We start from the raw sequence: 14,877 nt of genomic DNA, 5'->3' as shown, positions 1-14,877 counted from the left end.
TGTGGTGGATTCGACAAATATTCAAAATATCTCGATAAACACTGGCTTATCGAAAAAGTACTAAGAGGCAAAAAAGTTTTAAAAATATAGTGTTTACTTAATAGTGCAACAATAATAATTTAATTGGAACGTACACAAAAGTTTGGGGGGGTTTAAGGAAACAAAACCCCCATAAAATTTTTATGGGGTGAACAAATTTTACTTTAATTTTTTTTAAGATGTTGCTACTATAAGAATGCCACATGTCCATTTTCAATAAAAAATCTCTAGGAGTTTTCGATATATGAAAAAAAATCGATTTTCAGTTTGTAACTTCAAAGGGCTGTAACTTTTTTTATGTGCACTATTGTATATAGGTAAGTTAGGTGCAATCAACTTATTTTTGATCCCAGAATCTGTGGTATAATTTATGACCAATCTTTTTGGGACACCCTGTATATTTGTTCATACACCAAGTAAGTGCTTGAAAGAGTTTATCTGTGCCACATTTTATTAATTCGGCAGGAATATTTTCGGGCCCTGGAGCTCTACCATTTTTTAGTTCATTTACAGCTTTCTTCACCATATCAACTCCCACTACAATCTCTTCGCCTTCAACAAATACTTCTGTTGGTGATTGTTGATATTAACTGAATAGAAGTAGTATTTCTTTCTGTGTTCTTTATTTTGTTTAAAAATTTCCATGTCTCTTCCGCCTATGTAAGTGTTGATCTCTTGGCTTCCTATCCCACATTTCTTTTTTGCTGCTGTTACTGCTCTTCTTGTTGTTCTGCGTAGGTCCAAATATTTGTCTTTGTCTACTGGATATTTAGTACTTAGCCACCGTGAGTACGCTTTCTTTTTCTCCATTATTAGGTTTTGTATGTCTTCGGTCCACCATAGCTTTTTACTGTGGCGTTCGGATTTTAAACCAAGCGTTTCTTTTGCGGCTGTTTGTATACTCTCTATTATATTTTTGTACACTTCTTGCACGGATACATTTTGAATTACATCTTCTAATTTTTCATTTAGTCTTCGTTGATATAGTGCTCTCGTACTTTCCTTTCCTACTAGTTTTTTGACCACTTTACTATGTCTTAATACGAAATGATTTTACCTGGCGCAAACGGTCCCTGTTTGAGAGCCCTGAGAGTTTTAATACGTTGAGTTATCGTTCACAACATGGTTCACATCGAACTTGGAAATGATAATATACGTAGAGCGCGTGACGAGCATTTTCGTCCCAACTCGGGACTAGCGAAAATGATTCTTATGACTCAGAAAGCCGATATTTACAGGCAATCCTTTCAACGGTTTTAACGAATATTTTTAACGAAATTTGTTATAGGTTTGTAGTTTGGAATCTGGAATCAATAAAGTGTTCTTTGTAATCGACTATAAAAACCGAATGGTAGATTTAGAGAGACAAAAAATACATGGGTACGGCTCGAATCGTTTTTTCAAGACCATAAAATGGAAATTTAAACTATATTACCTACGAATAAATTAGCATCTTGGGTATAACTGTTGATTCAAATGTATACAAAAAAGGGATTCTGGAATGAAGGGTCGAAGAAATAATTTTGAAAGATTTGTTGCGGTAAAAACTTTATACAAATAATTTAACCAAAATCGATCTTTTTTACGAGTTTTACAAGGTTGTAACAAGCCATGGCCTCGATTTTTGACCCTTCGCTTCGTTGTCGAAGGTATTCGCTACGTATACTAAACAGATACGAAGCGAATACGTTCGATAACGAAGCGAAGGGTCAAAAATCGAGACCCCGTTACGTTTAAAACTTTGCTAAGGTTTTGTTTTAAATGGGAACCATTTTGCAATTTAAGGTAGCAAAAATTTGGACTAATACATTAATAAACGCATTTTTTAAACGCTTTTATTTAGTTCAATAGTTTGCGTCAAATCTTTAGACGTTAATTTGACTGCCTTTTCTTCAATGCAAATGAATGAAAATTTGCAGACATATGCATTCGCGGGAACAATAAACGAATAGTCAATAAAAGAAAATTTTTTATGTTTATTAATTGTTTAAATAAAAAAAAACAATTTTAATGGAAAACGCTTAAATTCGTTTGTTTTTTACAATGTAAAAAATTTAAACTTTTAAGGATTGTATAGCTAATGATATGAACAATACATAATTTCACTTTTTACGTTAATTGTTTACGTTATGCTTCATTAATAACCAATAAAGTTTCAAATTTTTTGCCGATTCTGACTACTTTTCATGTTAGTACATTATATGTTTTATACATATTTTAATAAACATGACGATATATTTTAATGTTTGAAAAGTGTAAGACTAAAAAGTAAAAAATAAAAAAATATGAAAAAAAATTTTTTTAAGAAACTTTTTTCTTGAGTTACGTGTGACTAAAATTAAAAATATTATAAAACAATCAACTAAAAAGCAAAAAATTTTAAAAAATGAAAAAATCTAACACATTCGTTAAAGAAAAGCGTGGGGCGAAAACCGTTTATTCGATGAACACGGGCCCACGCTTTTCTTTGACGGATGTGTTAGATCTTTTAAATTTTTTTTTATTTTTTGCTTTTTGGTTGATTTTTTTATAATATTTTTAATTTTATTCACTAGTAACTAAAGAAAAGCGTTTCTTAAAAATCTTTTTTTCATATTTTTTTATTATTTAATAAATTCGTGTAAAAATACCAGCTTTAAATACAAAAAATGGAAGCTCTATATGCTAATCAAACAAATTTTTAATTTATTTTTTACCTAAAAAATAGTAAACAAATCTTTTTTTATTTATGCGTCGTAGATTCCTTCTTTTTTGTTTTCTGTCTTATTGCGGTGCAAACAATTGTTAATTTTCTCAAATTTGCGATAAAAAAATTGATGTGTTTAAAGAGTATTGAATAAATTTTTTTGAAATTTTTTATCACCTATTGTCCACTTCAAAAGCCCCATTTTGACGCAAAATTAAAAGTTGTAAAACAATTTTTACAAAAGTTATTAACAATTTATTTCATTTTAATTTTTTTTTCATTTTTCTTCATTTTATTTTAATGTTTTAGGTTGGAGTCTTTGGTTATGATCCTAACCTACCTCGTCTACTGCGTAGTTCTACACTTTAACACTCCGCTCGAACGATGGGCGCAGACCTGGCCCGTCCCATTCAAAAAGATGTCTCCTACAGAACAATCAGGATTAGTCAGCTACAAGACTTTAGAAGATGGAGGTAAACACCAATCCTACGGCATGGAGCAAACCAACGCTGCTCAAGGTTACGGAGTAGAGCAGACCCAACAGTTTCAACAACCACCTGATTATTCTGATCCAGGTAAATCATACAATTTCAAAAAAAAATTAAAGCTCCTAGATTTTACAATACATTCTGATTTGTGACTCGGTCAGACATCATAAAAAGGACATAGAAAAATTAAAGACCTTATTGATAAAATCTATAATATAATTGGTCAAAACGGCAAACAGGTGTATGTTCTCAAAAAACTTTTGATAATGTGTAAAAAATGTTTTATTATCAGCTAAGTACTTTCAACACATAACGTGCCATCATCAGAGCTTCCTAAAAGGACATTTAAGATAAGATTTTTTTATATAAAAAATGAGTGAAAAACTTACGTCCTCTTATAAAACCTTCATAGAAGAGCAATTGCTAAACGACACAATAAAATACATGGATACTGGGCAAAAGCCACAGATATCGGGTGTAACAACCCCTTAAAATGAATAAATCACATCTAAATTCTTTTATAAATTAAAAAGACAACATGGCTGAGTCCAACCATTTTGAGCCCACGTGAACAGCTCAGCTGAGGAAGACTGTCATTTATTATAATGATAAAGAAGGTACCACAATCTTAAGCGACCTCTATATTCGTAAATAATAATTAAAATTAAATAAAAATGAAAATGACTAAAAAGCCATGTATAGGTTAGATGAATTTTAAGTTAAGATACTAAATTTTTAAAGTTAAATTTTCAAAAATTACTAATATTAATATTGAAGTGAATATAAGTTATCAAAATTCTTCTAAAAACAAAACTGTTATAGTTTGACCAAGTGTAGAAGAAGTTAGATGAAATTAAACCTAGGAGAAATTTCATTTGATAAGCTCAGAGGTTGAAAGCTGCTATTTTATAAATTAACAATCCAATTAATTAATTCAGACAAATCTCAAATATTTTACTTGTTTACAAATATGTAATCAAAGAAAGAAAACTCAAGAATACCTAAAGTAATGTACAAAAAACTTTCATAAATTGTTGGGTATACTTTATACTAAACCAAAGTTATTAAAGAAATTTCTTAAAAATAGGATCAAATTTACAATTTAATTGAATCTGGGTATTAACACAGTTTTGAGGGTTTCTTTTCATTTCTCTACTTATTTCTTAATCTAAGGTTATACATTGGTGATTTGATTTATGCTTTTTTATGTCGGTATTTTTTGTCTGTATACATCTATTCAATAGTTTTCCTACGTATATAATATTTCAAAATTGCTGTGATAACTAGTTATATGGTTTAAATTGAAGACCAAAGTAATAATTATTCATCAAATTAATTTTGCCCTATCGCAAAACAAAATTCTGACATAATTTCGTATCAGCTATCAATAGTTCCGACTGGACGTTATTAAATAAAAAATAAGTATCGTCTTACAGCGACTCAACACCGGCTGAACATTGGGCAATAAAAAAGGTAAAAATAAAATTATCACCGAGATGACAGAAGCTATGAAAGCTTTAAAAGTAAAAGGAAAACGATCATTGTTGCCTTTTCAGAAAGGTAATAAGTTGTTTTGCTTTTAACTTATTCTAATTAAAACTATTTTTTGGAGCTAATAATCAATATCAATGTTATTTACCTGTTGACTAAATTTAATTCCGTTGTTACTTTTAGGAATAATTTAAACCAACAACGCATTAAAAGGTTTATTTGGGGATAATATTATATTCTTACGTACATTCTAAACCAAGATGTACTTGAGAATTTTTTTGGCAACATGAGGAGGGCTGGTGGCTTACATGACCATCCCGATGCGATGGAATTTCGTAAAAAAAGTATATTTTGGGAAGGAATGAAGGGACTTTATCCGAAGCTGGTAACACAGAAGCTGATGAGGTCAGGAATGGTCCGATCGATAATTTAGGTAAAGTTTTGTTATGCAAAACATACTTCTCAGATTTATCTGATGAAGCAGAAAAAGAAGAAGTGGATGCAGACGTCGAAGAATTAAACCAATTACAATATGATGTATTGGAATATTTCAGTGGGTATATCTGCAAGAAATTAAATTTGCCTTAAAGTACGGATACGTCCACTTACACGTGGATTAATCAAGTCTCCGAAGGGGGCCTAAGAAACCTCCATAAGAATTGGTGGTAAAAATGCATCAACTGGATACTATATTTAATAATTTAAATGGGTCTGGACTTCAGTTAAAGCCAGGGAAAAATTATTTACAAAGACTGATTTGTCTGAAAAGATTGAATCAGATTACAAAACCAAACTCCTGTTCTTTCGGTCTCGCATGTATTTTAGGATTAATAAATTAAACTTAACACTTAAAGAAAATATGAAAAATTAGAGAAAATTAAAGGTAATTGTAACTTAAAGTCTTGTGTTTTATTTGTTTTGTGATTTTGTTTCAGAACATTAATAATCAATTATTTTCATCTGTTTACATGCAACAAAATGAAGGCTCGATTCATAGGCGCCCATACATATGGGTAGGGGGAACGTGGCCCCCCATGGCTTTTCGGGTGCTTTAAACTATATATTGTCATCCAAAGTATACAAAATGTAATGTGCAACATCTTCACGTCTAGCCCCCCTACAATTTTTTATATGTACGCCCATGGCTCGATCCCCTCCTTAACACTGGCGTCAAATAAGACAAGCCAATCAAAAACAAGCTCGTAAAATTTATTTAAGAAGCGACGAATACAAAGAAATTTTTAAATATAACTCACAAATTTATTTTAGAAATTTATTTTTGTTAATTTTATTGTTAATTAATTTTTTAAATCAAAATAATAAAACACCTATATTTCAATAAATCCGAAGTAGTTAAAGAAAAATTATATTAATCTATTAAAATGACTATTTATGACCAATTTAAAACTAGTTGTGTTCCGAGCGCTAATGTTTTAAATGGGGAATATTTAAAATCACTCTCATTGTGACGTCATGCGCGAACTCATCCGAATTTCGGATATTCCGGCTATCGTACCTGTCGTCTTTGTACCATGGAAACAGTCTACGCTAGGTCGTGGCTCAACTAGAAATGTAGTAACACTGATGATGATGATACAAATTCTGCAGCCATGAGCACATTTTTTTAACGATTCGTCATCTTCTATAATAGGGCCGTTACTTATTTTCATTCTAACTAATTTTCCTAAACTTTTACAAATTATTTTCTGTAGTACAAATGTTCTATTTCACTTGATTGATACTCATCAAGAAATATTATAATACAACTGTTGTAGGTATGAACAATTTCGGCATGGCATGGTCTCCAGAAAAATACCAGGATAGTAAGTACTTCTTTTTTATCAAAAATTACAGTATTTTTAAAGTAAAGTAATTTTAGTAAACAATATTGCCTGCTTTATATTTCATGTATTTGCATAAATTTGATTCTTAATCAGTATTTAAAAATGTTGCTTATCAATAATAGGCCAGGGTAATAAGACAAAAATAGACCCTGTTCGTGACCACTTCAGCAGCCAGGGTACTCAAGCGTTTTTTTGACAGGTAATACCTATAGCAACAAATTATAACTATTTCCTGCGTACGATCTGGCAGCCATTTTTATTTATAAACAATTAACTGCCAAAAAATGGCATTTCCCCCTTTTTTTCAAATCAACGGAAAACAGTGAAACTTATGATTTTTTTAGTACAAATATCTTCAAGATTATGGAAAAAGCATTAAAATGACGTATTACAAAGTTTGATATACTCATTTATTGTTAATATAATTGCGAAAAAAGGTCGGAATTGCAAAAAAAAATATTTTCTCAATAACTGTTGTAAAAATTAGTGTACAGCTTTGAAATTTTTGTCAAATGAGGGTTCTTTAGTGCTTAATATGTGATAAAAATTTCAAAGCGATTCATTCGATTGTTTAAATTTTATTCAAATTGTTTTTCCCATAGAGCATTTTTTTTGCAATAACATAAGTAATAAAAAAATGACTTTAGAACCATTACACAGGTGTCAAATGAAAGAGCATGAGCTACATTTTCAACATGGCTTAAAAAAGTGAATAAAGAATGTATTTATTAGTAATAAATAATTATGCAAAAATATCATCAATTTTTCTTTATAAACTTTTTGAATAACTTTTTCCAAAAAAAATAACTTTTTTACCCTGTTTTAAGTGCACAACTACCAAGTAATGTTATCTATATCATAATTGATAAAAAATTGTAATTAATATGTATAATTTCTTATATAACAAAATAAAAAGTTTACAAGGCAAGATTTACGATACTTTTGCATAATTATTTATTACTAATAAATGCATTTTTTTTTCAGTTTTTTTTAAACCAAGTTGGTTTATGTAGAATGGTTCTAACGTCATTTTCTTCTGACTTATGTTATCGCAAAAAAATGCTCTCTGGGATAAACAATTTGAATAAAATTTAAACAATTGAATGAATCGCTTTGAAATTTTTATCACATATTAACCACCAAGGAACCCTTATTTGACAAACAATTCAAAGCTGTACACTAATTTTTACAACAGTTATTGCGAAAATATTTTTTTTGCAATTCCGACCTTTTTTCACAATTAAATTAACAATAAATGAGTATATCAAACTTTGCAATACGTCATTTTAAAGCTTTTTCCATAATCTCGAAGATATTTGTACTAAAAAAACCATGTTTCCCTGTTTTCCATTGATTTGAAAAAAAAAAAGTGAAAAATGCCATTTTTTGACAGTTAATTGTTTATAAATGAAAATGGCCGCCAGATCCTACGCAGGAAATAGTTATAATTTGCTCTTATAGGTATTACCTGTCGAAAAAACGCTTCAGTACCCTGGTTGTTCAAGTGTCATGGAAAAAACCTTATTACACTGGACTATAATTTATTGGTGTTCAAACCCTTTAGAAATAGTATGCTAGTTTAAAAATATTTGCAAACAAAATCGTAGGTTTTGCTAGTCAACTAAGCGGACCAGAGCTGAACCAAGCTAGTCAGCCAGAACCTACAGCTCCCCCTCCTGCTGTACCCGAACCGGTACGACCAGTTCAACCAGATTATTACAGACCAAAAGAATATGACCCAGCCGCTCACGTTGATCCTCTAGTTAGACCAGGTAAATAAGTTATTCACTGGAATAGTATATTTACATAAGTTTGAAATTGATGAAAAAGTTCTACACTTGCCAATATTTAGTTTTACCTAAAGAATGGAATACGTTCCTACGGATAATCGCTGCTGTAGTACTCTCGCAGCTATCTTCTTCTTCTCACGTGGCATATCAGAATTATCAGATGTTGGCGATCACCATTGCTAAGTCTTCTCGATCTCGATGGGATAATTGTCCTGCGTTTGATACCTGAGTCCATTCACTAATGATTTTTAACCAAGAAACTTGTTTTCCTCTTAGACTTCTACTGCCCTCTATTTTGCCTTTGATGATCAGTTGTAGTATTTCATATCGATTCCTCCTCACTATATATCCCACATAAGATATTTTTCGGTGTTGTAACAGTCTTTAGCAATTCTCTATCTTCGTTCACCCTCCTTAGTACTTCCCTATTAGTTTTTCTTGCTATCCAAGCTATCTTCAGCATCCATCTATGAATCCACATTTCTAATGCTTCAGTTCTGTTCATGGTCGATACTTTTAGTGTCCACACTTCTACACCATACAAAAGTATAGACCAAACATACCACTTATCCATTCTTTGTCTTAGTTTTATACTGAAATTATTATTGCAAAGACATGACTTCATTTTTATAAAAGTAGTTTTAGCCAACAAAAAATAAAATAAGAGTTTCCAATGATAGTTTGTGATAGTTTCCAAATATGTTATTTTATGAACTTTTTCATCTTGGACTCCATTTGATTGAAGCTCTGCATCTGGATGTGGGCTACGACTAAAGACTAAAAATTTGAAGAAAAATCTTCTGTGTAAAAGGTATATTTATTTTAAAAACATACAGAACGTTTTCGGTCTAAACAGAACATCACCAGTGTTCTAAGCTAAGCCACCAAATTCTCTACATGCTAAGCCACCAATAATACATGGGTTCAAACCCTTAAAATGTCGACTAAATGTCTTACATTAAAATATTAAGTGCTAAATCCTGACGATGGATGAAATTACTAATTATCTACCATAAGGCATTATATGACCTTCCACGAAACACGTGGGTTGTTGAGTTGAATTCTCTGTCTTTTAGCTTTTACCTTTCTCTCTGTGAAGACAGAGAATTCAACTCAACAACCCACGTGTTTCGTGGAAGGTCATCTAGTGCCTTAGGGTAGATCCTTAGTAATTTCATCCATCATCAGGATTTAGCACTTAATATTTTAATGTAAGACATTTAGTCGACATTTTAAGCATTTTATCCCATGTGTTTTTGGTGGCTTAGCATGTAGAGTTAGCAAAGAACACTGATGATGCTCTCTTTAGAGCGAAAACGTATGATATTGTATTTGTAGCCCTTTTTTGGGGTTTTTAAAATAGATATTACGCAGAAGATTTTTCGCAGAAGTTTTTTCGCCTTTTACGCAGAAGATTTTTCTTCAATTTTTGTAATTAATGGTACCTATACAGCCAGCTACAGGAAAGTCTTCGTTCTGAATACTAAAAATTTGGTTTTTTTTGAGTTCATTTTAATGCCCATTTCCTCTCCTATTTCGTGAAGACGATCAAGCAGAATTTGGAGACCTTAAATATTTTCTGACAATATTTTCTCAGCTGTATATAATCTAAATTAATATTGGCTCAATAAATAATATATTGAAAGTTTATTATAATGTACCTATATGAAAACACATTTTTCATGTAACTTATTTTATAGAGGGAGGATGGTACCAACAAGCTTCATGGGGATTGATCTTTCCCATCCATTGGCTCTGCCGAAAAACTATGCCTGACTGTAGGAGTGAGAAATATAGAAATTGGTACCCATTTACATTTTTTGTATCCATGGTTTGGATTTCGTTTTATTCTTACTTTATGGTATGGATGATTACGATCATAGGTGAGTTTAAATTTAAAGCCAGATATGATATTTATTTAGTTTTTACTAAATGCAACGTTACAAGCAAATTTTCTATAATTTTATATACTAATTACTGTTATTTTAGGTTACACTTTGGGAATCCCAGATACTGTCATGGGTCTTACGTTCGTAGCCGCAGGAGTGTCTGTTCCAGATGCTTTATCTAGCGTTGCAGTAATCAAAGAAGGGTAAGATTTGTTAGTATTACTACAGTTTAGTTAAGTTAATTTAAAATATTCTTAGCTTATGACGCCCTTTCTCCTTTTTTCGTGAAATATTTTATATAAAACATCACAATTCAAACGAAAAGTCAACAAAAGCAAATCAAACCATTATAATGTATGTATAATAATTTATTTAACAAATAAACTAAATATTTAAAAATGACTTTCCTGAAAAGTGATCATGTTTCGCTCTTCGAACTTTAATTAAATAAAATAAAATTTAAAATATTAATGAACGACCCTCAAAAATTTAAAACAAAATTTGCTTTTAACATAATATATGCTAAAAAACAAATGATGACAAACACAACCAATGACGTTGTTCCAATCCGTCACATTACCGTTCTTTAATAGTTACGGGCATGCGCAATAACGAATAATTATGTGCATTAACACATTTTTCGTTACTGCACATACTCGTAACCATTAAAGGACGGTTTTTGTGACGGGTTGAAGCAAACCTTTAATGTGTCAACTTAAACTTTAACGTAAAAAATACTGAACATTTCTTGCAACCTCGTATCAAAACAGTAAACAATAACAAAGGGAATCATGTTTGTGACCCTTTATACACCATTAACTGGGTCTATTACACGTCATTGATTAAATAATATACTAACTATTGATGTTGTTCTGAAGCTATTTTCTTGTGGCATTTTTACAATTTTAACTATTTAGAATGGGAAATAAGCCACAATATTATTAAAAAATGATTTTTATTAACGTTTCGACGCCCAAATCGGGTGCCGTTGTCAAAATACAAAATACTATTAATATAAACAAAAATGTTGTTGCTTAGTAAAAAAATTCTTCTAATAATTTATTTAATTTGACTCATTTATATCGGCAATTGAGATACATATGATACATTTTAAAGTAGAAGACTTTAAAATGATATTGCCAATATTTATGAGTTGCGTTCCTGGGACGACTTTACTGAAAGATAGTTCATTCGATTACATGAAATCAACCCCAACTCAAGAATATCCGTCACAAAAAAATCATAGCATGTGATCTGTCTTTAAAAAGACAACCACATGCAACGGTGACATTAAAATTCTCGCGTTAGAGATCTCATAGTAAATCACGAGGGAAAACCAGGAAAAACCTCGTGATACTATCCCAACATCGTAAGTATTTGGTCTTACATTTAATTTACTCTCAAAATTAATACCAAATTCTGACTTTACTATAATTTTGTTTAAATTATAAATAATATCAATAATACATGGGTATATAAGTAATACTAAAATATAAAATATGTACTAACTCGACTATTGACTTACTAATTGTGGTATTTTCTTTCTATTGACTTCCTCTTTCAGTATGGGTATCCACATCCTACTGCATTCCACCGAGGAATTTGCGACACAATTGGTTTCGTTTAGCATAATTAGAGCCGCTTCTTTGATTTTTCTCTTTTTACTATCTGTTTCTTTCAGGACTATACTTGAATTTCTCCACTGAACTCTATTTGTTAAACGAAACCAATTGTGTCGCAAATTCCTCGGTGGAATGCAGTAGGATGTGGATACCCATACTGAAAGAGGAAGTCAATAGAAAGAAAATACCACAATTAGTAAGTCAATAGTCGAGTTAGTACATATTTTATATTTTAGTATTACTTATATACCCATGTATTATTGATATTATTTATAATTTAAACAAAATTATAGTAAAGTCAGAATTTGGTATTAATTTTGAGAGTAAATTAAATGTAAGACCAAATACTTACGATGTTGGGATAGTATCACGAGGTTTTTCCTGGTTTTCCCTCGTGGTTTACTATGAGATCTCTAACGCGAGAATTTTAATGTCACCGTTGCATGTGGTTGTCTTTTTAAAGACAGATCACATGCTATGATTTTTTTGTGACGGATATTCTTGAGTTGGGGTTGATTTCATGTAATCGAATGAACTATCTTTCAGTAAAGTCGTCCCAGGAACGCAACTCATAAATATTGGCAATATCATTTTAAAGTCTTCTACTTTAAAATGTATCATATGTATCTGAATTGCCGATATAAATGAGTCAAATTAAATAAATTATTAGAAGAATTTTTTACTAAGCAACAACATTTTTGTTTATATTAATAGTATTTTGTATTTTGACAACGGCACCCGATTTGGGCGTCGAAACGTTAATAAAAATCATTTTTTAATAATATTGTGGCTTATTTCCCATTCTAAATAGTTAAAACTAACTATTGATGTTATCGTTTCAGATATGGTGACATGGCTGTTTCCAATGCAGTGGGAAGCAACGTTTTTGACATTCTCATATGTTTGGGATTACCTTGGTTTATTAAGACAGCTATAATTCGACCAGGATCCACTGTTCGTGTTTTAAGCAAAGGTAAATACTCTTATAACATTTCTTTGACTAAGATGTTTGTCTGACAACTGCGATATGATTATATGGGGAAAAAGAAGCCTTTTATAGTAACTTAACTTTAAGCTAGAATGTATTTTTTACCATTTTTTATGGCTTTATAGTTTTATAAATTCGAAAAACAATCAAATGTTTTACGACCAGCTATTAATAAACCTTTTTAGTAAGAATAGAACAATAAAAAATGCAAGTGTATCGAAAGGTTGGGTTCAAATTATGTTTTTGACCATAAAATTAGTTCTGACCTAGTAGACCAGGGCGCATCTGTAAAAATATTAGTACATTTGGACGTTGAGAGGTGACTCAAATTTTTTTGCAGAAATTGCTTGAAAATAACTCAAATAATAATATTTGAGTTATCCTCCCTCTCAAAAAGGTCCGGAACATTGTTTAAATAATCAAAATGTCAAAAAATGAAGGAAAAATTCGATTTTTTTCTTCGTTTTTTGATTATAACTTTAAAAGTATTAATTTCCAAGAAAAGTTGTACTGACATAAAAGTTGCATAATTAAATTTCCTACAATATAGAATTAGTTATGAATTTAAAAAATAGTCACCCTTGTTGCAAAATAGCAATAATTCCGAAAAAACCATACAAAAACAAGTATTCGCATGACCTACTTAGAACATTACCATTTTTTTGGTTTAGCAGCGAGGTGGAATCAAGGTCAAATAAAATTCTTTCATGTTTCATGGGACATTTCACTGACAAGAAACTTGATATATAGGGACACCAAGCATCATAATTTATGTGTTTCTTATAGGCATCGTGTCTGCAATAAAAGACGTCATATTTTCGGTGACACAAAAATTGTCTGCAATATCAGACCTGTGCTTACACATATTTATGTCTGCAATTGCAGACACGTCCGCGAATGTGTTAAGTAACAAAATTCATTGTGGTTTATTCGCTTCTATAACCCATTCGCGGACCCGACTGCATATGCAGACACTTACAAAGGGAAATTAATGTCTGCATATGCAGTCGTGTCCGCGAATGGTATAAAATTGATGTACTTAAATGTAATTGTATTCTTATTAATTGCAGGTTTAACCTACTCTACATTATCTCTTCTCTCTACAGTAGTATTCCTAGTAGTAGCGACTCACATGAACGGATGGAAATTAGATAGGCGGTTCGGAATAATGCTCATGGTCTGGTACCTAGTCTTCATCACGTTCGCTAGCATGTACGAACTGAACGTGTTTGGCTACATGAATCCACCAGAATGTAGTTGCGACTGGTAATTGCAAACCAAAGAAATGATGCAACTTATAGCTTAAAGATATTTATCGTTGTTACCATACCCTGTTACTGGTTTAGAGTTTTGAAACTGCAAGAGCTGTGAGACGCTGTCGACTGAGTTTTATCTGGGATACAACTCGAGCTATATGGTCTTATGCTTATTGAGATTGATGTTATTAGCGTTTTTGAACGAAAAAATGGATAATTAACAATACGTTAAGAGTTTTTAAATTGATAATTTATCTATATCTTTATTGTCATCATTTTATTTGAATCGCTATATAGTCTGGACAGATTATCGGAGTATAGGCCATTTTTGGGAAAAGTTATTTACCAGCAATTTTATTGCTGGAATCGAATCTTATGATTGTGTATATGAATAATATCGGTATGCAAAGTCCGCAGATAGTGTGCTACTTTTTTTATAAACAAAATGGCGCCCGAAAATCGTGTTTTTTTCAATTTTTTCTCTATAACTCCAAAGATTTAACTTTACTCCAAAAACACCCAAATAAAAATTCACCGTAATTAAATTCTGCATAGAGAAGTATTTTTCCCGATTTATTTCGACGATTATTTTTTGATGATTTTAACTTCCAATCGTATAGTAAGATATTTGATCACGTGTTTAATACTGTCCGATCAGATTAAAATTATACTGAGGAATATCTACTGTAGAAAATTACCGATAGAATTTTTTAAGTAGATTGTTTCTGTTTAATGGTAACCAGTTTCCTAGTTTTGACAACTGTCACATTTAAGAAAATATCCA

At 31.1% G+C, this 14,877-nt stretch overlaps 1 protein-coding gene across 1 annotated transcript in view; it reads left to right on the top strand.

Annotated features, from left to right (window-relative positions):
• The window catches only part of LOC114326928 (probable sodium/potassium/calcium exchanger CG1090), a 273,633-nt gene extending 259,297 nt beyond the window's left edge, over positions 1-14,336 (top strand). The window contains exons 8-14 of the mRNA XM_028275391.2: positions 3,035-3,300; positions 6,480-6,527; positions 8,156-8,320; positions 10,039-10,221; positions 10,328-10,430; positions 12,692-12,822; positions 13,908-14,336. Coding sequence (XP_028131192.1) covers positions 3,035-3,300; positions 6,480-6,527; positions 8,156-8,320; positions 10,039-10,221; positions 10,328-10,430; positions 12,692-12,822; positions 13,908-14,107 — 1,096 coding nt within the window. The 3' untranslated portion in view covers positions 14,108-14,336. The remainder of the gene's footprint in view (positions 1-3,034; positions 3,301-6,479; positions 6,528-8,155; positions 8,321-10,038; positions 10,222-10,327; positions 10,431-12,691; positions 12,823-13,907) is intronic.
• Positions 14,337-14,877: the final 541 nt, after the last annotated feature.

The sequence above is a fragment of the Diabrotica virgifera genome, chromosome 5 (assembly GCF_917563875.1).
Source record: "Diabrotica virgifera virgifera chromosome 5, PGI_DIABVI_V3a".
NCBI lineage: Eukaryota > Metazoa > Arthropoda > Insecta > Coleoptera > Chrysomelidae > Diabrotica > Diabrotica virgifera.
This window is presented reverse-complemented; position numbering and strand designations above follow the sequence as displayed.